The sequence below is a fragment of the Sardina pilchardus genome, chromosome 1 (genome assembly GCF_963854185.1).
Source record: "Sardina pilchardus chromosome 1, fSarPil1.1, whole genome shotgun sequence".
In the NCBI taxonomy this organism is placed as follows: domain Eukaryota; kingdom Metazoa; phylum Chordata; class Actinopteri; order Clupeiformes; family Clupeidae; genus Sardina; species Sardina pilchardus.
Window position 1 is genome coordinate 7,058,681 of NC_084994.1, and position 27,379 is coordinate 7,086,059.

At 40.0% G+C, this 27,379-nt stretch overlaps 1 protein-coding gene across 1 annotated transcript; it reads left to right on the forward strand.

The window, feature by feature from the left end:
• The first annotated feature begins 6,417 nt into the window (after positions 1-6,417).
• On the forward strand, positions 6,418-26,551 carry LOC134082305 (zinc finger protein 850-like). Its single transcript, XM_062537957.1, has 7 exons — positions 6,418-6,541; positions 6,641-7,515; position 7,622; positions 14,162-15,731; positions 20,359-21,608; positions 24,666-25,505; positions 25,674-26,551. Exons 1-7 carry the CDS (start codon positions 6,445-6,447, stop codon positions 26,549-26,551), a joined length of 5,511 nt encoding a protein of 1,836 aa, XP_062393941.1. The 5' UTR covers positions 6,418-6,444.
• The last annotated feature ends 828 nt before the right edge of the window (positions 26,552-27,379 follow it).

Consider the following 27,379-nt stretch of genomic DNA (forward strand, 5'->3'; position numbering starts at 1 on the left):
GAAAAAACACCCCACGTCAAGTGTTCTTTCTACAGCTGAACAATTAACAAGTCATAGTGAAACTTTATTGAAAGTTATTTTTTCAGAAAAAAAAGATGCTGACGAAAACAAAGAAAAAAGGTGCCAGCCGAACAAGTAGTTGTTTTTGTGAGTGAACATGTAGAGCTATATGACATGACCAACAAGTTATACCACAACATTTACTATAAGGAGACCAGCTGGAGGTCGATTGGTGGGATTTTGAGGCATAATTATATTCATTTTCAGTTTTCATCTGCTCACCTGGCAAGCTAAGCTAACCAGTAGCAATGAACGCAAGGTAACTGTAACGTAGGCTACCGGTACTTGTGCTCTAGAACGGCAGTTGTCATGGGAATTCAAATTAACGTTCGGTGCTGTTTTAGGGGAATAAAAAACCCCTGTCTGCTTTTTATCTTTTAAAAAAAACACATAGGTCTAGAGTTTTCTGTAAATAAAAACCTCCTAGAGTAAACACCTACTATGAGGGTTTTCTTGCTATTGTACTGTCTTGTTTACAGTTTTTTCTGATTGCTTAAGCACATTTTTTGTAACTATTGGCTATTTTTGCAAAACTCTACATACAAATAATGTTGTGTTCTGTAATGCTTGCAGCTTTATTATTCCGCCACTAGGAGGCACTGTAACAGAATGTATGCGTGTGCAGTCACATACTATGTTAGTTGAAGAAGAATGTATGAGTGAGATACTACACACGTTATGTTGCTGCTTGATGTTTTCATTAAAGCTATTTGCTAAAGTACTGTACATTTAGCATTATTTTGAAGCTCCACTACACCACAAATAACAAAACCTTCTGCTTGATGTTTTCATTAAAGCTATTTGCTAAAGTACTGTACATTTGCCATTATTTTGAAGCTCCACTACACCACAAATAACAAAACCTTTCACCAATTATCAAAACATTGTAGTTATCTTGCAAAAGCAAACACAGCTTGATTAACTCTCCACACCTTTGTAAAAATGGTGTTTCTGAATCAAACAGTAAACTCATGCCATCTTTTACTAAGCACACAATGTGCCAACTACACACTGAAGGTATGAATACAAGACACATCTGTCTTTGCTTTCTCTGTGCACAAGGTATGTCAGTTTGAGGTCATACTTTTGTCATAGTTCTGTAAACATATAGGGATCCAAACTTCAAGTATTGGTGTTTACACTCATCAAAACAAATACAAAGTCAAAACACACACACAAAAAAAAAAAATCTGTCTACATGATGACGTCTCTCTGGGTACGGCCACAAAATTTCATCTACATCGCATGCAATGTCCCCCTGTCCAAGGCACTGGGCTCCTTGTCCTTGTCGTCCTCTCCCTCTCACTCCTTCACCCCCTTGTCCTCTTCCTCCTACTTCTTCACCTCCACGTCCTCCTCCTAGGCCTCCTCTAATTCTCACTCTTCCTGCTCCCTGCATTGTACTACACACGGATATCTTACCTGTGCCTTATTTTTACTGCTTAGGCTGATTGCAAAGTGAACTAATTATCTAAAACAGTTTTCATGATGTGTGCCGTACAGTTGGCAAAACAGTATACATAATAATAAATGTGTGTATAATTTTGCTAGGAGTGTGTTAGAAATTTGGTAATTCAGTGTAAGCAGTGAGTTGTGTTCAAAGTTCCGCAAAAAGAGTGTTGTGCAGTGAATTGTGCCAGTTTTGCAAAGTGTGTGTTACATAATTGCAAACTGAGTTCAAAGCAGTGCTTTTGCTTTTAGTTTGTCAAACTCAGTGAGTGGTTTTGCTATATGTGTTCATAGTTTTAGAAATTGTGCTACAAGAATCAGGATTAGTGCTTAAGCATTCAGTAAGAGGGTGTCTATGCTGTTTTACTATCTTGTATGGCCAGACAGACCAGCCTACCTGGTGCATAACACAGTTCCTAAAAACAGGTCTATGCTTCTGGTATTTTTTATTGTTTAAATAGCAAAATCAAATGAATGCAAGTATTAGTATATGACATTGTGACAGTTCTTGGTAGCCTAGACTGTGCTGAAAAATACACAATATGTAGCATGTGTGAATGGCACTTACAATCAGTAGTCGAGTTGTTAAAAAATGGCAGGGGGGATGGTGGATTTTAAAATGCACATCTGGGTATTAGTCTTGCGGTCCTCCCCCAGAACATTTTTAATTTTTAAGATGCAATTTCCTGTATTCTAGTCCATTTATAGCGTGATCTGCTGGACATTGGCAAATCCTACATTTCTTCCAATTCATGTACATTTTATGTGTCACTAACATTTTAGATCATGTCTACGTCGAGTTGCTAAAATTGATCCCAGTTCAGAGTAACATAACATTATCACATATACTAATATCTATCAGATCTGAATTAGTGAACCAGACATCAATTTTAATGCATTCAACGATGACTTGTTATAATTACCAATCTAGTTAAATGGAACCAACAAAAAAAGTTGAGACTTTTTGCTTTCACTCTGGAATTCAACCACCATAGCCTAAGTAGGCTAGCCTAGAACAGAAACTTTAATTGCCACACAACAATGTTGGTGGGATACTTTGTAGCTCGGTCTCAGTCTTACGCTCTACCTTTAAAAATGCAAAACAAAAGCGTATTCTTTGTGCCTAGGCTACCTGCACAGCGGAATAATAATTCTAAAGATGAACAGAAGCTCAGACGTTTGTCTCTTCAGCCACCTCGTGACATTGTCTATTTGCAGAACCGCACACTACAAAACTATTCTTTCGTGTGAGTGAAGATGCATTCATACATCACTCTCAATAAGATGACCTAAAAGGTTGGACAACATTGCGTTAGCTCGCCATGAGCCGCTACGGTAGCCTATCCTTTCACCTAGCTCTCGCTAGCGGGCTAGGTACCTTCACTTTAGCAAACAAGGGAGACTGGGCGTTTCAGTTTTGAGTATAAATGTACTCTTTCTAATTCATCAACTTTTTGTCCTCTTAATAAAGCCGACGTCCCTTAGATCAAACTTTGCTTGTCGCTTGGCCATGATGCTGCTGAATGAAATCACCTGACGTGCGCATAGACAGTAAAAGAAGGTTGCATGCTTCATGCTAGGGGTGGGCGGATCGATATAAATAATCGATACTATCGATGCCCAAGCTGGTATTGGTATTGATCGATCCAATTGTAATAGTATCGATATTTTAATTCAAATGTCTCCTCTACGTTATTCTTTGCTCATGTCTCCGACTACAATCCTGAGCAAACGCTGTTTCACATCTTTGAACGAGCCTCCTGCCGCTCTGCTGTGATTCGTTGTCGTGCCGTCACGTGACTCACTAACCCCACACGTAGAGGAGCAGCAGCACTTTGAATGAGAGATGCCGAGAGGCAGAGAAGCGCTGTGTGGAGTAGCTGTGGAGCTATTTTAGAGCACAGTTAGTTGGCAGAGTCATTTCAAAGAGGCAGAGAATACCCAGGTAGCTTATAGTAAGAGTAGGCTAATAATATTTTACTCATATCGAGTTGCAGTGGTGTGAATTAGAAGTTGCACGTAGTTGCAAGCCGTCGCAGAGCATTCAACATGTTTAATCGCAGTCGCAAGGTTTTCGAACGTCACGGCTCGTCTCGTTTCGTCGGGAACCTATGAGCTCAGTGATGTGGCAGTGACAACACAAATCTCTGAAGTCATAAATCCTGTTTATTCAGCGTTCTGCTTTTCTCCCATCTTGTTCTGTTCCTGCTCTCCTCTCCAGAATCATCTCACCATATCAACAACACTCTCATCAAAGACTGCCGAACACTCTGTGATCAATAAATCTAAATTAATCACATATAGAGTGACCCTAATCTTTGCTGTTTAAGTATTTTACGTTTTTCAATTCAAATGAATCATTGAATAATCAGCATTAGTGACATTAACGTTCAAGAACTCTTATTTTCACTGGTCAAATAATGACCAATCTATAGGTAATATGACCTATGCTGAGGAGATAAATAAATAAATAAAGTGCTAATAATTTTGTGTAGGCTAATTCAATACATTAATAAAAAATATTTCCTAAAGAATTGATCATTCATACATAATGGCATAGGCTACTGTTTTCCCCTACACAATATATAGCCTATAAGTAAAATATGTATATATTTTAATATAAGTAAAAAGTATCATATCGGTATCGGTATCGGCAATACTGACCCTATAAGTACTTGGTATCGGATCGATACCAAATTTTACAGTATCGCCCACCACTACTTCATGCATGTCGCTGATTGCCGTGACAATAGGAGGAGCATGCCCCTCGTCCACAGCAGGGATGGAAATTAGCACCAGCCACCAGCCAAATGCTGGTAAAATGTGAGAGTGGCTGGTAGATTTCACCAGAAATCTGCTATTGGCTGATAGATTGTCGCATTTTAAAATTTTAATTTCCACCCCTGGTCCACAGTATTTTAGCCTCGATGTGCGCAAAAGCTAAATGTTGAAAATGAAATAGTGGTGATATTTCCACATTCATTGAAAAATGACAGGGGATGGGGAGGGGGATGGCCGTTTCAGAGGGGGGATGATTTTGACCATATCAATTCCAAAGGGGGATGCCATTCCCCCTCAACTCGACTACTGCTTACAATGACCAGGGTAAATGTTTGTAATTAAAAGTAAATGTTTGTAATAGCCAAAGGTGCTTAGGGTTAACTAGCATAACAATAGATTATGGGATCAGGCCCATATGTAAGGGCACTGTTGATCAAACTGATGGTCCTCTTGTAGGCCATAGCTCAACATGCAACAAGGTGGGGATGGGGGATGGAGTAAGTGAACTGAAAGGTAATGGATATCTGCACCAGACTCCATAAAGGATGTTTATAGTATTGTGATATGCTGTGTACTCCAGTCATAGCATTGGGTTCAGTCATGTAAGGAGGCCTGTTTTATTATTGGGATCACACTGTCCTATTGTGGAAGAACTCTGCTTCACTTGTGTAAGAGGAGTTCTCAGTTGAATGGCTTATGACTCAGTAGAATAGCTTTTGCATGAAATGGAGGCAGCTCTGTTGCTTAGATGTCATCATATTGCTGTAAGCAGCTTTGGATAAATTAGTCTGCCAAATTGATAGATAGATAGATAGATAGATAAATAGATAGATGGACTGAAGGGAAAAGGAGAGTTGGACTTCTATGCATAGTATATCTGCAACTACACCCTCTTATACACTTACATGGCATGGCTTACATGTCTACCCTCATGTCCAACTCTTATATTATTACTATGTTAAGTTTATTTTAATTGTCCATATATTTATACTAGTACTGTTATTATTATTACTATGCTTACATTTTGTACTGCACACATTTATTGCTGGTCACTAGAATTTAATCTTGCACTGTTGCACTGTTGGACTTATTTGCACTACCAACTTGACACACACCTCAGACTGGATCACAGTACCAATCCTCAGTACATTCATGCATACCTAATCTATAGTATTTTACTGCTCCTTTAGTCATGTTGATTTGCTTTTTATTTTTCATGTTTACATTGTCTACATTGTACAGTATGTTGTGTGTGGTGTCTTAAGCTGCTGGGACCTTGAATTTCCCCTTGGGGATCAATAAAGTATCTATCTATCTATTTATCTATCTATCTATCTATCTATCTATCTATCTATCTATCTATTGATCCCCAAGGAAATATTAAAATTGATTAATGTAAACATATTAAATAATAGCTGTGTCATCAAAACATTGCTTTTCTTAAAAAATAATCCTGCATTTGTTTTTTTCCTCATAATACAGTAAATCACAAATTATTATCTGAATGTTTGTGTACATTTTTATTGTTTTTTTTTCACTGTAGACCTCCCTACATACCCTATCACATCACCTTTCATTTCCCAACTCCTTCCCACCCCATTTACTCTGTTGTCCAATCACCTTCCAGTTCACACGTTACTTCCCACCCCCATTTACTCTGTTGTCCAATCACCTTTCATTTCCCACCTCCTTCCCCCTAATTTACTCTGTTGTCCAATTACCTTCCAGTTCACACCTTACTTCCCATCCCCCTCTACTCTGTTGTCCAATTACCTTTCAGTTCACACCTCCTTTGTGGAGATTCTGCAGGTATGCAAAACACTCATGGAACTCCTTCCCAGAATCCTTTGCCAGTCTATTGTTTTGAATTACAAAAGCCTCTGCTGCTGATTGGTCCATGTCTGAATACAGTTGTTTGATTGGTTGGAAAGAAATGGGTTTGAGAAACATAAAGGAGTTGGGTCAGATGACTGAACTCATTCTTTTCACAGAGGTACTGTGAGGCTGTCTGAGATGTCAAGACTTACAGAACCATCACAAGACTTAATGCCAGTGAAGAAGGAGATAGCAGAAGAAGAATTTGATGATTTCCTGCAAGAGTATTTGCTCAACACAGACATGGAGGAAAGCCCCGGACTGGGACATGGCTGTAAGATGGATACATCACCAATCAAAGAGTCACCAATGGAAATGAAAGTGGAAGAAGAATCTGATCTCAGAGAATATGGTCACCACGGATCTTCTCCTACAAGTAAGTAGATGACTGGACTCTAAAAGGTCTCATAATACTGTCTCTAATTCTCTCAGGTATGAAATAACGGAATGTTATTTTCCTCCTCAAACATTTCAGGAGTTCTCAGGATACATGAGAGGATTCATACTGGAGAAAAGCCCAATCAGTGTTCAGATTGTGGAAAGACTTTTACTCGGGCAGAAAGTCTGAAGACACATCAGAGAACACATACGGGAGAAAAGCCATATCATTGTTCAGATTGTGAAAAGACTTTTACCCGGGCAGATCATTTGAAGACACATCAGAGAACACATACTGGAGTAAAGCCATATCATTGTTCACATTGTGGAAAGACTTTTACTCAGGCAGGTAATCTCAAGACCCATCTGATGATCCATACTGAAGTTAAGCCATATCAGTGTTCAGATTGTGGAAAGAATTTTACTCAGGCAGCTCATCTCAAGACACATCAGATGATCCATACTGGAGAAAAGCCATATCAGTGTTCAGATTGCGGAAAGACTTTTATTTCAGGAACTGATCTGAAGAGGCACCAGACAATCCATACTGGGGAAAAGTTTCATCACTGTTCAGATTGTGGAAAGACTTTTGCTCATGCAGCTTATCTTAAAACACATCTGATGATCCATACTGGAGAAAAGCCATATCAGTGTGCTACATGTGGGAAGGGTTTCATAACCAAGAGAGGGCTTACTCTCCATCAGATGATCCATACTGGAGAAAAGCCATATCAGTGTTCAGATTGTGGAAAGACTTTTGCTCACTCAGTTCATCTTAAGAGACATCTGATGATCCATACTGGGGAAAAGCCATATCATTGTTGTACATGTTTGAAACGTTTCAGAACCAGCAAAGATCGCACTGTCCATCAGAGAACACATACGGGAGAAAAGCCATATCATTGTTCAGATTGTGGAAAGACTTTTACCCGGGCAGATCATTTGAAGACACATCAGAGAACACATACTGGAGTGAAGCCATATCATTGTTCACATTGTGGAAAGACTTTTACTCAGGCAGGTCACCTCAAAACACATCTGATGATCCATACTGGAGTTAAACCATAGCAGCGTTCAGAGTGCTGAAAGACTTTCATTTGTGAATCTCAAGTGAAGAGACAGCAGAATGTACATACTGTGTATAAGTCTCATTACTGTTCAGATTGGGATGAGACTTTTGCTGAAGTGAGTAATCTCAAGGCACATCAGAAGATCCATGCTTGGTAGTCCTTGGGTAGAATGTCTTTATTGAATGCCATTAAATAGTGTTTAATTTCCTGGTACAGCAGAGGATCCTTTCAGCGAAGAGACCATATCTATGTTCTCATTTTGAAAAGATATTTATAATAGGTGCCACACCAGTGGTTCAGTCTCATGCTGTCTCTGTAGTGTCATGTCAATATTAAGATGTTGGATGGTCAATTCCTATGTAGTTTTGAGTCTGTTCCTGCACTGTAGTGGGATTATTGGTGACAATAAAACACTTTTAAAATGATACTGTTTTTATTTCTGTTATGATTTATTTTACTCCATTCCATTATCTAAAACACACAAAGAGTTCATGCTCCATTAGTCTGAACAATTAAATGCACATTTAGCCAGTCAGCTGCAGGAATGTTGTTACTGGAATGCCAACAGATTGTGGTAATGATCCCCATGTGTATGGGCACAGTTGACACATCTGATGGTCCTCAGGTGAGCAGGGCCATAGCTTAACCTGCAGAAAAACCTGCAGAGGATGGGGGGGGGGGGGGGTGGGGGTGGGGGTGGGGGTGGGGTGGATGAGTGAACTGAGAGGTCATGGAGGTTGGTTTTACTATCTTGTATTAGGAATGAGCGAGCACGTGACAATTTGGGAGGGGGCTGAGCCTATCCTCCATCTTGGAAGGATGTATCATTGGTTGCCAGGGGCAACGCCTTCCGAAGAGTCGCGTTTAGAGGCTCATCAAAACCGTAGTCTAGATTCTAGTCTACAAGGACCGTACAAGGACAAGCTTATACCAAGCGCAAAGCAGCGATATTTGGAGAAGCTCTCCAGCATCCAAAGTCACTACACTATGCAAGAGTTCAAAAGCCACAAGTCGTTAGAAAGTTATGAGACTCTCTGCTGTGGTTGGGTGCAGGATTTGGCCATCTACAAGCCTCGAGGGGCCGGATTCACGAAGGCTTCTTAAGACAAAAATACTTCCTGGTGCTTTCTTCTTATCTTTTGTCTTAAGAGCAAATTTAAGAAGATTTGATATTCATGAATAAAGTTCTTATGTTTTCTTCTTAAGATGTTTCCTAAGAAAACCTGCAAATGGTATTCTTGAAAACAAAGATCTTAAATGTAGACTACTCTTAATTTTCCTCGCAACTTTAAGACAACCCTGCACCTGTCTTAAAAACGTTACAGCGTAAAGTCGGGCCTCTTATAGTCATAAATATAAACACATTTACCAGTTTTAGACAGCTCGTTTGAAATATCAGCCTTTATTATGTGTACTCACGATATATGAGCCAAACATTTATTGCCAATTTTAGCTTGCTTTCGGTAGCTCAGTCCTCTGTCTGAAAACTCGCATAGACCGAAGGGTTCCTGCCAGCATTCGGCGCACGTCGACGTCAGAGTAGAACACGTTTCATTTCTTAAATATCTAAAGTCCATGGAAATGGCAGTATTATCTAGTAAAAACGGCAAATTCCAAGAAAGAAAGCGTTTCAAAGTTAAGATAACCGGGAGTGCCTGAAGGCATGACTTTTCCTCTTAGCAACGGTTGCCACTTGTAAACAAAACTCTACCGTATGATCGCGTTTAGTGTACGAATGGTGCAGGGCATTCTTATCTAAGTTCTTAAGTGGGAAAACAAAGAAGAGGTACGGGGGCAGTTCTTCACACAGCAGTGATTTCCAATCATTGTCAAGTTGTGCGGAATTAGAACCTACCGGGTTAACAACACACTTTAAACAATTACGCTTTGCCGCCCGGTATCCAGGACCATCCTTCCAACCAGGGGAGGAGCTCCGTTTGGAGGAGCTCAGCTCACGGCTGTGACGACACTTTCTTACTCCTAATAGGAATGTGTCAATTTTATATAGCTGTCTTGTGTAAGACAGTGTCTAAGGTAATTTGTTATCTTATATGAGAAGATGTCTATGCTATTTTGCCATCTTGTATGAGAGGGTTTCAACTAGAGTTTCTGAGTGAGCCAACATTCAGAGTTGATGGATCATAGGAAATTCCCCCATACCCCGACATATACCTGAATCAAGCTCAGTTGACCAGGACACTCATAGCCATTGACTGACTAGTGAGTTAGCATGCTACATTCCCATGAGTGAATACAATTGACTTCCGAGCCCAAAGCAGCAAACAGACACTAAGACAATAATACCCGTCAGAGGACAACACAACCTACTCTCTCAACCCACTCTCTCTCTCTTGCTGTGAAGCAAACACTGTAAGGCCCAGGAATGTGAACCTGCACAATATGGTACCAGAGAACCATCACTACTCAGACACTATAATCTGAGGTACTGCACCTATAGTACAATGATACCCGTCAGAGGACAACACAACCCACTGTCTCACATGTGAAACAACACAGGAAATGTCTCCTGCTCCTGAGCCATTGTTAGGCTCCTATCAGAGCAGCAGCACTTACTGGTTTTGTGCTAATTTTATTCTCCATTAAAAGTGGCTGTGAAGGAAAAACTGTAAGGCCCAGGAATGTGAAACTGCACAATATGGTATCAGAGAACCATCACTACACAGACACCATAATCTGAGGTACTGCACCCATAGGTGGCACTATAATGTTCAATTTTACTTGTTGAATGTTTTACAGTTTTTCACAATTGCTAGAACATCTTTTTCAGAACTCTTTACCTTTTTCTCAAAACTGTGAACACAAAACTCATTTCTCAAACTACATTCTCGAAACCCTTCAATCTTGTTGCAAAACTGAACAATCACCTCAAAACACTTTTAACTTTGCTCAAAACCAGCTAATGGTCTCAAATCATTGAACACATCAGGCAAAACTACACTCCTGCAGAGCAGTGATAAGACAATACACCAAACAATGGAAGACACAGTTTTCAGGGCAGTGTTTATGGCTCCTGGAGGAATTGTATTCATTCTAATTTGAAAAATAAAATATCACAATGAAAATAAAGAATAAGGACTTATATCACTCTCTACTCATATCCAATAGTTTTGTAAGTGAACAGAAAGACAGGCCAATATTGTACTGAATATGATTTGTACTGTGATGCCACAGACTCTGATAGTACTGTAAGTATGCAATACTGTAATATTGTATTGTGCCTAAATTTAGACTTACTTGGACATACTGATAACTCAGCTCTTTCACTCTCTCAGAGTTGAGCTCAAAGGGTAGTAAGTGTGTAACAGTGGATGTTCAGTGATTACTGTACTGTATGATAATGGACATTTACAGTACGCTATTTCTCTTCTGTAGTCTGAATCTTTGGATTATTGACGCCACAGAGAAACCACTGATGTTGGGTTGGACCATGAAGTCCTGCTTCTCTCATTGGCATTCCATGAACCAGAACATGGTCAATGATTGTTGCCCAAATATCATCATTTACAGTATTGCAACTCTTGGGACTCTCTGTCTTTCTCTTCATCCTCTTCCTCCTACCTGCACCCTCCTCTTCCTTGTACCCCACTTCTACTGTAACACACTTGTTGTCCCCTGCGTCTCTGTCAACTCTGAACTGACTTATATTGGTTGTCACATCATTAGACAGAAGTGTTATCAATTTTGAGTGGTAGTGTTCAAATGGAGACAACTGTGCACTAATTGTGTTCAACTTCTGCGTTGTTTGGTTATCAATATAATTAAGAAGTGCATCAGAATGCACAATGTGTTCACAGTTTTGCAAAAAGGGTTAATGAGTTTGGTAAAATGGGTGAAAGTGGGTGAAAGTAGTCTATGGTTTTGCCAAAAAAGGGAACAATTCAATAAATATGTTCAGGCATTTGAGAATTTGATTCAGAGAATGGGGTTTAGTGTTTGAGCAACTGTGAAAAACTGTAAAATATCACAATGAAAATAAAGAATAAGGACTTATATCACTCTCTACTCATATCCTTTAGCCTATATGAAGATATAAATCAATAGTTTTGTAAGTAAACAGAAAGACAGGCCAATACTGTACTGAATATGATTTGTACTGTGATGCCACAGACTCTGATAGTACTGTAAGTATGCAATACTGTAATATTGTATTGTGCCTAAATGTAAACTTACTTGGACATACTGATAACTCAGCTCTTTCCCTCTCTCAGAGTTGAGCTCAAAGGGTAGTAAGTGTGTAACAGTGGATGTTCAGTGATTACTGTACTGTATGATAATGGACATTTACGCTATTTCTCTTCTGAATCTTTGGATTATTGATGCCACAGAGAAACCACTGATGTTGGGTTGGACCATGAAGTCCTGCTTCTCTCATTGGCATTCCATGAACCAGAACATGGTCAATGATTGTTGCCCAAATATCATCATTTACAGAATTGCAACTCTTGGGACTCTCTGTCTTTCTCTTCATCCTCTTCCTCCTACCTTCACCCTCCTCTTCCTTGGACCCAACTTCTACTGTAACACACACTTGTCCCCTGCGTCTCTGTCAACTCTGAACTGACTTATATTGGTTGTCACATCATTAGACAGAAGTGTTATCAATTTTGAGTGGTAGTGTTCAAATGAAGACAACTGTGCACTAATTGTATTCAACTTCTGCGTTGTTTGGTTATCAATATAATTAAGAAGTGCATCAGAATGCACAATGTGTTCACAGTTTTGCAAAAAGGGTTAATGAGTTTGGTAAAATGGGTGAAAGTGGGTGAAAGTAGTCTATGGTTTTGCCAAAAAAGGGAATAATTCAATAAATGTGTTCAGGCATTTGAGAATTTGATTCAGAGAATGGGGTTTAGTGTTTGAGCAACTGTGAAAAACTGTAAGTAGAATAGCACAAGCTGACCAAGCTGATGGTCCTCTTAGGCCATAGCTCAACATGCAGAAAGGTGGGGATGGGGGATGGAGTAAGTGAACTGAAAGGTAATGGATATCTGCACCAGACTCCATAAAGGATGGCTATAATATTGTGATATGCTGTGTACTCCAGTCATAGCATTGGGTTCAGTCATGTAAGGAGGCCTGTTTTACTAGTGAGATCACACTGTCCTATTGTGGAAGAACTCTGCTTCACTTGTGTAAAGGGATTTTTCAGTGCCTTAATTTCTAGACTATAAGGCGCACCTGAATATAAGACGCACCAGCGGAATTTAGGAAAAAAAAAATAGATTACAGTAGAATGAATTATGACCCAGTAGAATAGCTTTTGCATGAAATGGAGGCAGCTCTGTTGCTTAGATGTTATCATATTGCTGTAAGCAGCTTTGGATAAATTAGTCTGCGAAATTGATACATGTAAATATTTTAAATAATTCAAATGTTGCTTTTCTTAAAAACAATCCAGCATTTGTTCATACAAAATGTAAACAAATTATTTTTTCACTGTTAGCCCTCCCTACATACCCTATCACATCACCTTTCAGTTCACACCTCCTTCCCCCCCATTTACTCTGTTGTCCAATCACCTTCCAGTTCACACCTTACTTCCCACCCCCATTTACTCTGTTGTCCAATCACGTTTCAGTTCACACCTCCTTTGTGGAGATTCTGCAGGTATGCAAAACACTCATGCACGTGGAACTCCTTCCCAGAATCCTTTGCCAGTCTGTTGTTATGAATTACAAAAGCCTCTTCTGCTGATTGGTCAATGTTTGAATACAGTTGCTTGATTGGTTGGACAGAAATGGGTTTGAAAAACATAAAGGAGTTGGGTCAGATGACTGAACTCATTCTTTTCACAGAGTTACAAGAGTGAGCTGATGTTTGTTGGAGGGAAAGATTGACTGCATTTAGTTTACAAACAACTGCAGTCTGTCTGAGATGTCTAGACTTATTGAACCATCACAAGACTCAATGCCAGTGAAGAAGAAGATAAAAGAAGAAGAATTTGATGATTTCCTACAAGAGTATTTACTCAACACAGACATGGAGGAAAGTCCTGGACTGGGCCATGGCTGTAAGACACAGGCATTATGTACATACAAAGAAGAGCCATTCTCACCAGTGGAAATTAAAGAGGAAAACCATTCTGATTTTGGAGAATATGAAGACGCTGACTCATCACCTACAAGTAAGCTGTAGAATAAAAAATCATATTAGGACAGTCTGTGGCGGGATTGGGATTATTCTGAGATGTGTAATCCTTAATTTCAGATTTGAACGCTATTTGCTGTTTTATATTAATTGTGTCCTGCCCTTGAATACGTATCTCTATGTCAGTGTTGACCCTCACAGATGAGTGGAGAGATTGCATGCATTGTTGTAGGATAAATACTGTTGAGCCTATTTTTAATCATCCTCTTATTTTACAGATGCTGGAAAGATCACAAAAGGGAAGAGTTTCAAGAGCAGATCTGATCTCAACCCACATCAGAGAACACCTACTGGAGTAAAGCCATATCATTGTTCAGATTGTGGAAAGAGTTTTACTCGGGCACATAATTTGAAGACACATCTGATGATCCATACTGGAGAAAAGCCATATCAGTGTTCAGATTGTGGAAAGACTTTTACTCGGGCAGATAGTCTGAAGACACATCAGATGATCCATACTGGAGAAAAGCCATATCAGTGTTCAGATTGTGGAAAGACTTTTACTCGGGCAGATGATCTCAAGAAACATCAGATGATCCATACTGGAGTAAAGCCATATCAGTGTTCAGATTGTGGAAAGACTTTTACTCGGGCAGATGATCTCAAGAAACATCAGATGATCCATACTGGAGTAAAGCCATATCAGTGTTCAGATTGTGGAACGACTTTTACTCGGGCAGATAGTCTGAAGACACATCAGAGGATCCATACTGGTGAGAAGCCATATCATTGTTCAGATTGTGGAAAGACTTTTCCTCAGGCACGTACTCTGAAGAGACATCAGATGATCCATACTGGAGAAAAGCCATATCAGTGTTCATATTGTGGAAAGAGTTTTACTCGGGCACATCATTTGAAGACACATCTGATGATCCATACTGGAGAAAAGCCATATCAGTGTTCAGATTGTGGAAAGAGTTTTACTAAGGCAAGTAATCTCAAGAAACATCAGATGATCCATACTGGAGTAAAGCCATATCAGTGTTCAGATTGTGGAAAGACTTTTACTCGGGCAGATGATCTCAAGAAACATCAGACGATCCATACTGGAGTAAAGCCATATCAGTGTTCAGATTGTGGAAAGACTTTTACTCGGGCAGATGATCTCAAGAAACATCAGATGATCCATACTGGAGAAAAGCCATATCAGTGTTCAGATTGTGGAAAGACTTTTGCTCAGACAGGTGATCTCAAGAAACATCAGATGATCCATACTGGATTAAAGCCATATCAGTGTTCAGATTGTGGAAAGACTTTTACTCGGGCAAATAGTCTGAAGACACATCAGATGATCCATACTGGGGAGAAGCCATATCATTGTTCAGATTGTGGAAAGAGTTTTATTCAGGCAGGTAATCTCAAGATGCATCAAAGAACACATTCTGGAGTGAAGCCATATCAGTGTTCAGATTGTGGAAAGAGTTTTAATCAGGCATGTGATCTGAAGACACACCAGAGGATCCATACTGGTGAGATGCAATATCATTGTTCAGATTGTGGAAAGACTTTTCCTCTGGCACGTACTCTGAAGATACATCAGATGATCCATACTGGAGAAAAGCCATATCAGTGTGCTACATGTGGAAAGGGTTTCAAAACCAGTGGAGAGCTTACTGTCCATCAGAGAACACATTCTAAAGTAAAGCCATATGAGTGCTCAGATTGTGGAAAGACTTTTTCTTATGTGAGTAATCTGAAGACACACCAGAGGATTCATACCGGACAAAAGCAATATCAGTGTTCAGATTGTGGAAAGACTTTTATTCAGGCAGGTAATCTCAAAACACATCAGATGAGCCATACTGGACAAAAGCCATATCAGTGTGCAACATGTGGAAAGGGTTTCAAAACCAGTACAGAACTTACTGTCCATCAGAGAACACATACTGGAGAAAAGCCATATATCTGTTCAGAGTGTGGAAAGACTTATACATGTTTATCTAACCTGAAGTCACACCAGAAAACCCATGCTCGGTAATCCTAGTGTAGGAAGCCTTTTGTTATTCAATGTCATTAAATGGTGTGTAATTTCCTGGTACATCAGAAGGTCCATTCAGCGGAGAGACCATACATGTGTTCTCAGTTTGGAAAAAAACATTTACTCCGGAAAAGACAGAAGGGCTTAGGATGCTCAGGAATCTATAGATTAGTAGTCAGGTGCTCTTCTGCTACGGGTGAGGTCAGAATCAAAAGCAAAAAAAGGGTTAGGGTTACGCATAGGCCCATGTGCTTTTAAAACTACTGGCCATGTACCATTAAAGGCTTTTTATATCTCAAAAAAAAATCTCGGAGTGCCTCAGCTAACCCTTTTTTTGCTTTTGGAAACATTTACTCCGGTTTCATCTCTCAAGAGACACAAGTGGCTCAGTCTCTGTCTCTGTGTTGTCTTTATCTACATGATAATAGCAAAATGTTTGAAGGTCAATTCCTATGTACTTATCAATCTGTTCCTGCACCGTAATGAGATTAGTGCTCACAATAAACACTTTTAAGATGATACTGTTTTTATATCTGTTGTTTCATTGCTGTTTGTAGCAATGAATGCAAGGTAACTGTAACATAGGCTACCGGTACTTGTGCTCTAGAACGGCAGTTGTCATGGGAATTCAAATTAACGTTCGGTGCTGTTTTAGGGGAATAAAAAAACCCTGTCTGCTTTTTATCTTTTAAAAAAAACACACAGGTGAAGAGTTTTCTGTAAATAAAAACCTCCCAGAGTGAACACCTACTATGAGGGTGTCCTTGCTATTGTACTGTCTTGTTTACAGTTTTTTCTGATTGCTTAAGCACATTTTTTGTAACTATTGGCTATTTTTGCAAAACTTTACACACACATAACAAAACCTTTCACCAAATTATCATTATAACATTGTAGTTATCTTGCAAAGGCGAACACAGCTTGATTAACTCTCCACACCTTTGTAAAAATGGTGTTTCTGTATCAAACAGTAAACACAAGCCATCTTTTACTAAGCACACAATGTGCCAACTACACACTGATGGCAAGAATACAAGACACATCTGGCTTTGCTTTCTCTGTGCACAAGGTATGTCAGTTTGAGGTCATACTTTTGTCATAGTGTTGTAAAAATATAGGGATCCAAACAAAGTATTGGTGTTTACACTCATCAAAACAAATACAAAGTCAAAACACAAAATAGTAATTTCACTGAGACAAAAACAAAACAAAAAAAATCTGTCTACATCATGACGTCTCTCTGGGTACAGCCACAAAATTTCATCTACATCGCATGCAATGTCCCCCTGTCCAAGGCACCGGGCTCCTTGTCCTTGTCGTCCTCTCCCTCTCACTCCTTCACCCCCTTGTCCTCTTCCTCCTACTTCTTCACCTCCACGTCCTCCTCCTAGGCCTCCTCTAATTCTCACTCTTCCTGCTCCCTGCATTGTACTACACAAGGATATCTTACCTGTGCCTTATTTACACTGCTTAGGCTGATTGCAAAGTGAACTAATTATCTAAAACAGTTTTCATGATGTGTGTCATACAGTTGGCAAAACAGTGTAAATAACAATAAATGTGTGTATCATTTTGCTTGGAGTGCGTGTTACAAAATTGCAAACTGAGTTTAAAGCAGTGCTTGTGCTTTTAGTTTGGCAAACTCAGTGAGTGGTTTTGCTATATGTGTTCATAGTTTTAGAAATTGTGCTACAAGAATCAGGATTAGTGCTTAAGCATTCAGTAAGAGGGTGTCTATGCTGTTTTACTATCTTGTATGGCCACACAGGCCAGCCTACCTGGTGCATAACACAGTTCATAAAAACAGGTCTATGCTTCTGGTATTTTGTATTGTTTAAATAGCAAAATCAAATGAATGCAAGTATACATTGTGACAGTTCTTGGTAGCCTAGAATGTGCTGAAAAAAACACAATATGTAGCATGTGTGAATGGCACTTACAATCAGTAGTCGAGTTGTTAAAAAATGGCAGGGGGGATGGTGGATTTTAAAATGCACATCTGGGTATTAGTCTTGCGGGGGGTATTGGGGTCCTCCCCCAGAACATTTTTAATTTTTAAGATGCAATTTCCTGTATTCTAGTCCATTTATAGCGTGACCTGCTGGACATTGGCAAATCCTACATTTCTTCCAATTCATGTACATTTTATGTGTCACTAACATTTTAGATCATGTCTACGTCGAGTTGCTAAAATGTATCCCAGTTCAGAGTAACATAACATTATCACATATACTAAATATCTATCAGATCTGAATTAGTGAACCAGACATCAATTTTAATGCCTTCAACGATGACTTGTTATAATTACCAATCTAGTTAAATGGAACCAACAAAAAAAGTTGAGACTTTTTGCTTTCACTCTGGAATTCTACCACCATAGCCTAAGTAGGCTAGCCTAGAACAGAAACTTTAATTGCCACACAACAATGTTGGTGGGATACTTTGTAGCTCGGTCTCAGTCTTACGCTCTACCTTTAAAAATGCAAAACAAAAGCGTATTCTTTGTGCCTAGGCTACCTGCACAGCGGAATAATAATTCTAAAGATGAACAGAAGCTCAGACGTTTGTCTCTTCAGCCACCTCGTGACATTTGCAGAACCGCACACTACAAAACTATTATTTCGTGTGAGTGAGGATGCATTCACACATCACTCTCAATAAGATGACCTAAAAAGTTGGACAACATTGCGTTAGCTCGCCATGAGCTGCTACGGTAGCCTATCCTTTCACCTAGCTCTCGCTAGCAGGCTAGGTACCTTCACTTTAGCAAACAAGGGAGACTGGGCGTTTCAGTTTTGAGTATAAATGTACTCTTTCTAATTCATCAACTTTTTGTCCTCTTACTGTAATAAAGCCGACGTCCCTTAGATCAAACTTTGCTTGTCGCTTGGCCATGATGCTGCTGAATGAAATCACCTGACGTGCGCATAGACAGTAAAAGAAGGTTGCATGCTTCATGCATGTCGCTGATTGCCGTGACAATAGGAGGAGCATGCCCCTCGTCCACAGGGATGGAAATTAGCACCAGCCACCAGCCAAATGCTGGAAAAATGTGAGAGTGGCTGGTAGATTTCACCAGAAATCTGCTATTGGCTGATAGATTATCGCATTTTAAAATTTTAATTTCCACCCCTGGTCCACAGTATTTTAGCCTCGATGTACGCAAAAGCTAAATGTTGAAAATGAAATAGTGGTGATATTTCCACATTCATTGAAAAATGACAGGGGATGGGGAGGGGGATGGCCGTTTCAGAGGGGGGATGATTTTGACCATATCAATTCCAAAGGGGGATGCCATCCCCCCTCAACTCGACTACTGCTTACAATGACCAGGGTAAATGTTTCTAATTAAAAGTAAATGTTTGTAATAGCCAAAGGTGCATAGGGTTAACTAGCATAACAATAGATTATGGGATCAGGCCCATATGTAAGGGCACTGTTGACCAAGCTGATGGTCCTCTTGTAGGCCATAGCTCAACATGCAGCAAGGTGGGGATGGGGGATGGAGTAAGTGAACTGAAAGGTAATGGATGCCTGCACCAGACTCCATAAAGGATGTTGATAGTATTGTGATATCCTGTGTACTCCAGTCATAGCATTGGGTTCAGTCATGTAAGGAGGCCTGTTTTGCTTTTGAATGAAATGGAGGCAGCTCTGTTGCTTAAATGTTATCACATTGTTGTAAGCAGCTTTGAATAAATTAGTCTACCAAATTGATGAATGTAAATATATTAAATAATAGTTGTGTCATCAAAACATTGCTTTTCTTAAAATCAATCCTGCATTTGCTTTTTTTCTCATACGCAATAAATCACTGACAAATAATGTATTTGAATATTTGTGTACATTTTGATTCTTATTTCACTGTAAGCCCTCCCTACATACCCTATCACATCACCTTTCAGTTCACACCTCCTTCCCACCCCCATTTACTCTGTTGTCCAATCACCTTTTAGTTCATACCTCCTTCCCACCCCCATTTACTCTGTTGTCCAATCACCTTTCAGTTCACACCTCCTTTGTGGAGACTATGCAGGTATGCAAAACACTCATGCACATGGGACTCCTTCCCAGAATCCTTTGCCAGTCTGTTGTTTTGAAAAACAAAAGCCTCTGCTGCTGATTGGTCCGTGTTTGAATACAGTTGCTTGATTGGTTGGGCAGAAATGGGTTTGAGAAACATAAAGGAGTTGGGTCAGATGACTGAACTCATTCTTTTCACAGAGGTACTGTGAGGTTGTCTGAGATGTCAAGACTTACAGAACCCTCACAAGACTTAATGCCAGTGAAGAAGGAGAAAGCAGAAGAAGAATTTGATGATTTCCTGCAAGAGTATTTGCTCAACACAGACATGGAGGAAAGCCCCGGACTGGGACATGGCTGTAAGATGGGTACATATACATCACCAATCAAAGAGTCACCAATGGAAATGAAAGTGGAAGAAGAATCTGATCTCAGAGAATATGGTCACCACGGATCTTCTCCTACAAGTAAGTAGATGACTGGACTCTAAAAGGTCTCATAATACTGTCTCTAATTCTCTCAGGTATGAAATAACTGAATGTTATTTTCCTCCTCAAACATTTTAGGAGTTCTCAGGATACATGAGAGGATTCATACTGGAGAAAAGCCCAATCAGTGTTCAGATTGTGGACAGACTTTTGCTCGGGCAGATTCTCTGAAGAAACATATGATGATCCATACTGAGCAAAAGCCATATCGTTGTGCTACATGTGGGAAGAGTTACAAAACCAGTAAAGAGCTGACTGTCCATCAAAGAACACATACTGGAGAAAAGCCATATCAGTGTTCAGATTGTGGAAAGACTTTTACAAAGGCATGTAATTTCAAAACACATCTGATGATCCAAACTGGGGAAAAGCCATATCAGTGTGCTACATGTTTGAAAAGTTTCAGAACCAGCATAGAGCGCACTGTCCATCAGAGAACACATACGGGAGAAAAGGCAAATCAGTGTTCAGATTGTGGAAAGACTTTTACTCGGGCAGAAAGTCTGAAGACACATCAGAGAACACATACGGGAGAAAAGCCATATCATTGTTCAGATTGTGGAAAGACTTTTACCCGGGCAGATCATTTGAGGACACATCAGAGAACACATACTGGAGTAAAGCCATATCATTGTTCACATTGTGGAAAGACCTTTACTCAGGCAGGTAATCTCAAGACCCATATGATGATCCATACTGAAGTTAAGCCATATCAGTGTTCAGATTGTGGAAATACTTTTACTCAGGCAGCTCATCTCAAAAGACATCAGATGATCCATACTGGAGAAAAGCCATATCAGTGTTCAGATTGTGGAAATACTTTTATTTCAGGAACTGATCTGAAGAGGCACCAGAGGATCCATACTGGGGAAAAGTTTCATCACTGTTCAGATTGTGGAAAGACTTTTGCTCATGCAGCTTATCTTAAAACACATCTGATGATCCATACTGGAGAAAAGCCATATCAGTGTGCTACATGTGGGAAGGGTTTCATAACCAAGAGAGGGCTTACTCTCCATCAGATGATCCATACTGGAGAAAAGCCATATCAGTGTTCAGATTGTGGAAAGACTTTTGCTCACTCAGTTCATCTTAAGAGACATCTGATGATCCATACTGGGGAAAAGCCATATCATTGTTCTACATGTTTGAAACGTTTCAGAACCAGCAAAGATCGCACTGTCCATCAGAGAACACATACGGGAGAAAAGCCATATCATTGTTCAGATTGTGGAAAGACTTTTACCCGGGCAGATCATTTGAAGACACATCAGAGAACACATACTGGAGTGAAGCCATATCATTGTTCACATTGTGGAAAGACTTTTACTCAGGCAGGTCACCTCAAAACACATCTGATGATCCATACTGGAGTTAAACCATAGCAGCGTTCAGAGTGCTGAAAGACTTTCATTTGTGAATCTCAAGTGAAGAGACAGCAGAATGTACATACTGTGTATAAGTCTCATTACTGTTCAGATTGGGATGAGACTTTTGCTGAAGTGAGTAATCTCAAGGCACATCAGAAGATCCATGCTTGGTAGTCCTTGGGTAGAATGTCTTTATTTATTGAATGCCATTAAATAGTGTTTAATTTCCTGGTACAGCAGAGGATCCTTTCAGCGAAGAGACCATATCTATGTTCTCACTTTGAAAAGATATTTACAATAGGTGTCACACCAGTGGATCAGTCTCATGCTGTCTCTGTAGTGTCATGTCAATACTAAGATGTTGGATGGTCAATTGCTATGTAGTTTTGAGTCTGTTCCTGCACTGTAGTGGGATCAGTAGTGACAATAAAACACTTTTAAAATGATACTGTTTTTATTTCTGTTATGATGTTATTGTACATTTTCATTAACCAAACCACACAAATGTGAGATGATGCTCCATTAGTCTGAACAATTAAATGCACATTTAGCCAATCAGCTGCAGGAATGTTGTAACTGGAATGGCAACAGATTGTGGTAATGATTCCCATGTGTATGGGCACAGTTGACACATCTGATGGTCCTCAGGTGAGCAGGGCCATAGCTTAACCTGCAGAAAAACCTGCAGAGGATGGTGGGTGGGGGTGGGGTGGGGTGGGGTGGATGAATGAACTGAGAGGTCATGGAGGTTGGCTCCAGACTCCATAAGAGGGTTTCTTTGCAATATTACTGTCTTGTGTAAGACTGTCAATTTTATGCTGCTGTCTTGTATAAGACGGCATCTGAAATATTTTGTTCTTTTATATGAGAAGGTGTCTATGCTATTTTGCCATCTTGTATGAGAGGGTTTCAACTGAAGTTTCTGAGTGAGCCAACATTCAGAGTTGATGGATCATAGGAAATTCCCCCACACCCCGACATATACCTGAATCAAGCTCAGTTGACCAGGACACTCATAGCCATTGACTGACTAGTGAATTAGCATGCTACATTCCCATGAGTGAATCCAATTGACTTCCTTTACGAGCCCAAAGCAGCACACAGAGCTTAAGACAATAACACCCGTCAGAGGACAACACAACCCACTCTCTCACATGTGAAACAACACAGGAAATGTCTCCTGCTCCTGAGCCATTGTTAGGGCTCCTATCACAACAGCAGCAGGAACCTACTTACTGGTTTTGTGCTCATTTTTTTCTCCATTAAAAGTGTCTGTGAAGCAAAAACTGTAAGGCCCAGGAATGTGACAATAATACCCGTCAGAGGACAACACAAGCCACTCTCTCAACCCACTCTCTCTCTCTCTCTTGCTGTGAAGCAAAAACTGTAAGGCCCAGGAATGTGAAACTGCACAATATGGTACCAGAGAACCATCACTACTCAGACACTATGATCTGAGGCACTGCACCTATAGGTGGCACTATAATGTTCAAGTTAATGTTACATGCTGGGTGTTTTAATTGGCATAGCACAAGTTTATGGGGACAATCTCATATGTTTTGTTGACCAAACTGATGGTCCTCTTGTAGGCCATAGCTCACCATGCAGCAAGGTGGGGATGGGGGATGGAGTAAGTGAGCTGAAAGGTAATGGATATCTGCACCAGACTCCATAAAGGATGTCTATAGTATTGTGATATGCTGTGTACTCCAGTCATAGCATTGGGTTCAGTCATGTAAGGAGGCCTGTTTTACTAGTGAGATCACACTGTCCTATTGTGGAAGAACTCTGCTTCACTTGTGTAAGGGGGTTTCTCCCCTTTAGCTTTTGCATGAAATGGAGGCAGCTCTGTTGCTTAGATGTTATCATCAAATTAGTCTGCCAAATTGATGAATATATTTTAAATAAGTATGTATGAATGTGTCAAATGATTTATCTGAATATGTGTGTACAATTTGATTCCTTTGTCACTGTAAGCCCTCCCTACATACCCTATCACATCACCTTTCATTTCCCACCTCCTCCCCACCCCCATTTACTCTGTCGTCCAATCACCTTTCAGTTCACACCCACTTCCCACCCCCATTTACTCTGTTGTCCAATCACGTTTCAGTTCAGACCTCCTTTGTGGAGATTCTGCAGGTATTTAAAACACTCATGCACATGGAACTCCTTCCCAGAATCCTTAGCCAGTCTGTTGTTTTGATTAACAAAAGCCTCTGCTGCTGATTGGTCCGTGTTTGAATACAGTTGCTTGATTGGTTGGGCAGAAATGGGTTTGAGAAACATAAAGGAGTTGGGTCAGATGACTGAACTCATTCTTTTCACAGAGGAACAAGGGTGCTCTGATGTTTTTTTTGACAGAAAGGTTGATTGGATTTAGTTTACGAACAACTGCAGTCTGTCTGAGATGTCAAGACTTACTGAACCATCACAAGACGTAATGCCAGTGAAGAAGGACATTAAAGAAGAAGAATTTGATGATTTCCTACAAGAGTATTTACTCAACACAGACATGGAGGAAAGTCCTGGACTGGGCCATGGCTGTAAGACACAGGCATCATGTACCTACAAAGAAGAGCCATTCTCACCAGTGGAAATTAAAGAGGAAAACCATTCTGATTTTGGAGAATATGAAGAGGATAAAGACGCATCACCTACAAGTAAGCTGTAGAATAAAAAATCATATTAGGACAGTCTGTGGCGGGATTGGGATTATTCTGAGATGTGTAATCCTTAATTTCAGACTTGAACGCTATTTGCTGTTTTATTTGTGTCCTGCCCTTGAATAGGTATCTCTGTGTCAGTGTTGACCCTCACAGATGAGTGGAGAGATTGCATGCATTGTTGTAGGATAAATACTGTTGAGCCTATTTTTAATCATCCTCTTATTTTACAGATGCTGGAAAGATCACAAAAGGGAAGAGTTTCAAGAGCAGGTCTGATCTCAACCCACATCAGAGAACACCTACTGGAGTAAAGCCATATCATTGTTCAGATTGTGGAAAGACTTTTGCTCAGACAGGTGATCTCAAGAAACATCAGATGATCCATACTGGAGTAAAGCCATATCAGTGTTCAGATTGTGGAAAGACTTTTACTCGGGCAGATGATCTCAAGAAACATCAGATGATCCATACTGGAGTAAAGCCATATCAGTGTTCAGATTGTGGAAAGACTTTTACTCGGGCAGATGATCTCAAGAAACATCAGATGATCCATACTGGAGTAAAGCCATATCAGTGTTCAGATTGTGGAACGACTTTTACTCGGGCAGATAGTCTGAAGACACATCAGATGATCCATACTGGGGAGAAGCCATATCATTGTTCAGATTGTGGAAAGAGTTTTGCTCAGACAGGTTATCTCAAGATACATCAAAGAACACATTCTGGAGTGAAGCCATATCAGTGTTCAGATTGTGGAAAGAGTTTTAATCAGGCATGCGATCTGAAGACACACCAGAGGATCCATACTGGAGAAAAGCCATATCAGTGTTCAGATTGTGGAAAGAGTTTTACTCAGGCACGTACTCTGAAGAGACATCAGATGATCCATACTGGAGAAAAGCCATATCAGTGTTCAGATTGTGGAAAGAGTTTTACTCGGGCACATCATTTGAAGACACATCTGATGATCCATACTGGAGAAAAGCCATATCAGTGTTCAGATTGTGGAAAGAGTTTTACTAAGGCAAGTAATCTCAAGATACATCAGATGATCCATACTGGAGAAAAGCCATATCATTGTTCAGATTGTGGAAAGAGTTTTACTAAGGCAAGTAATCTCAAGATACATCAGATGATCCATACTGGAGTAAAGCCATATCATTGTTCAGATTGTGGAAAGACTTTTGCTCAGACAGGTGATCTCAAGAAACATCAGATGATCCATACTGGAGTAAAGCCATATCAGTGTTCAGATTGTGGAAAGACTTTTACTCGGGCAGATGATCTCAAGAAACATCAGACGATCCATACTGGAGTAAAGCCATATCAGTGTTCAGATTGTGGAAAGACTTTTACTCGGGCAGATGATCTCAAGAAACATCAGATGATCCATACTGGAGAAAAGCCATATCAGTGTTCAGATTGTGGAAAGACTTTTGCTCAGACAGGTGATCTCAAGAAACATCAGATGATCCATACTGGATTAAAGCCATATCAGTGTTCAGATTGTGGAAAGACTTTTACTCGGGCAAATAGTCTGAAGACACATCAGATGATCCATACTGGGGAGAAGCCATATCATTGTTCAGATTGTGGAAAGAGTTTTATTCAGGCAGGTAATCTCAAGATGCATCAAAGAACACATTCTGGAGTGAAGCCATATCAGTGTTCAGATTGTGGAAAGAGTTTTAATCAGGCATGTGATCTGAAGACACACCAGAGGATCCATACTGGTGAGATGCAATATCATTGTTCAGATTGTGGAAAGACCTTTCCTCTGGCACGTACTCTGAAGATACATCAGATGATCCATACTGGAGAAAAGCCATATCAGTGTGCTACATGTGGAAAGGGTTTCAAAACCAGTGGAGAGCTTACTGTCCATCAGAGAACACATTCTAAAGTAAAGCCATATGAGTGCTCAGATTGTGGAAAGACTTTTTCTTATGTGAGTAATCTGAAGACACACCAGAGGATTCATACCGGACAAAAGCAATATCAGTGTTCAGATTGTGGAAAGACTTTTATTCAGGCAGGTAATCTCAAAACACATCAGATGAGCCATACTGGACAAAAGCCATATCAGTGTGCAACATGTGGAAAGGGTTTCAAAACCAGTACAGAACTTACTGTCCATCAGAGAACACATACTGGAGAAAAGCCATATATCTGTTCAGAGTGTGGAAAGACTTATAGATGTTCATCTAACCTGAAGTCACACCAGAAAACCCATGCTCGGTAATCCTCTTGTAGGAAGCCTTTTGTTATTCAATGTCATTAAATGGTGTGTATTTCCTGGTACATCAGAAGATCCATTCAGCGGAGAGACCATACCTGTGTTCTCAGTTTGGAAAAAACCATTTACTCCGGAAAAGACAGAAGGGTTTAGGCCGCTCAGGAATCTATGAATTAGTACTCAGGTGCTCTTCTGCTACGGGTGAGGTGAGAATCCAAAAGCAAAAAAAGGGTTAGGGTTACGCATAGGCCCATGTGCTTTTAAAACTACTAGCCATGTACCATTAAAGGCTTTTTATATCTCAAAAAAAAATCTCGGAGTGCCTCAGCTAACCCTTTTTTTGGTTTTGGAAACATTTACTCCGGTTTCATCTCTCAAGAGACACTAGAGGCTCAGTCTTTGTCTCTGTGTTGTCTTTATCTACATGATCATATCAAAATGTTTGATGGTCAATTGCCATGTACTTATCAATCTGTTTCTGCACTGTATTGAGATTAGTGCTCACAATAAACACTTTTAAGATGATACTGTTTTTATTTCTGTTGTTTCCTTATTATACACCATCCCATTATCCAATTATGTTGTAACTGGGATGCCAACAGATTGTGTTAATGATTCCCTTGTGTATGGGCACAGTTGACACATCTGATGGTCATCAGGTGAGCAGGGCCATAGCTTAACCTGCAGAGGATGGGAGGTGGGGGTGGGGTGGCTGAGGTCATGAAGGTTGGCTCCTGACTCCATAAGGGGGTGTTCACACTAGGAGGTATTTTCTTGGGTGCGGGTGGATGTTTTGCATTATATTCCTATGATACAGAGAGGTTTTCTAAAAAA

Coding starts and splice junctions, on each gene's coding strand:
- LOC134082305 (XM_062537957.1), top strand. CDS start 6,445: ATGGATACATCACCAATCAAAGAGTCACCAATGGAAATGAAAGTGGAA. Junction 6,542..6,640: donor CCACGGATCTTCTCCTACAA/GTAAGTAGATGA, acceptor CAAACATTTCAG/GAGTTCTCAGGATACATGAG. Junction 25,506..25,673: donor AAAGACTTTTGCTCAGACAG/GTGATCTCAAGA, acceptor TTACTCGGGCAG/ATGATCTCAAGAAACATCAG.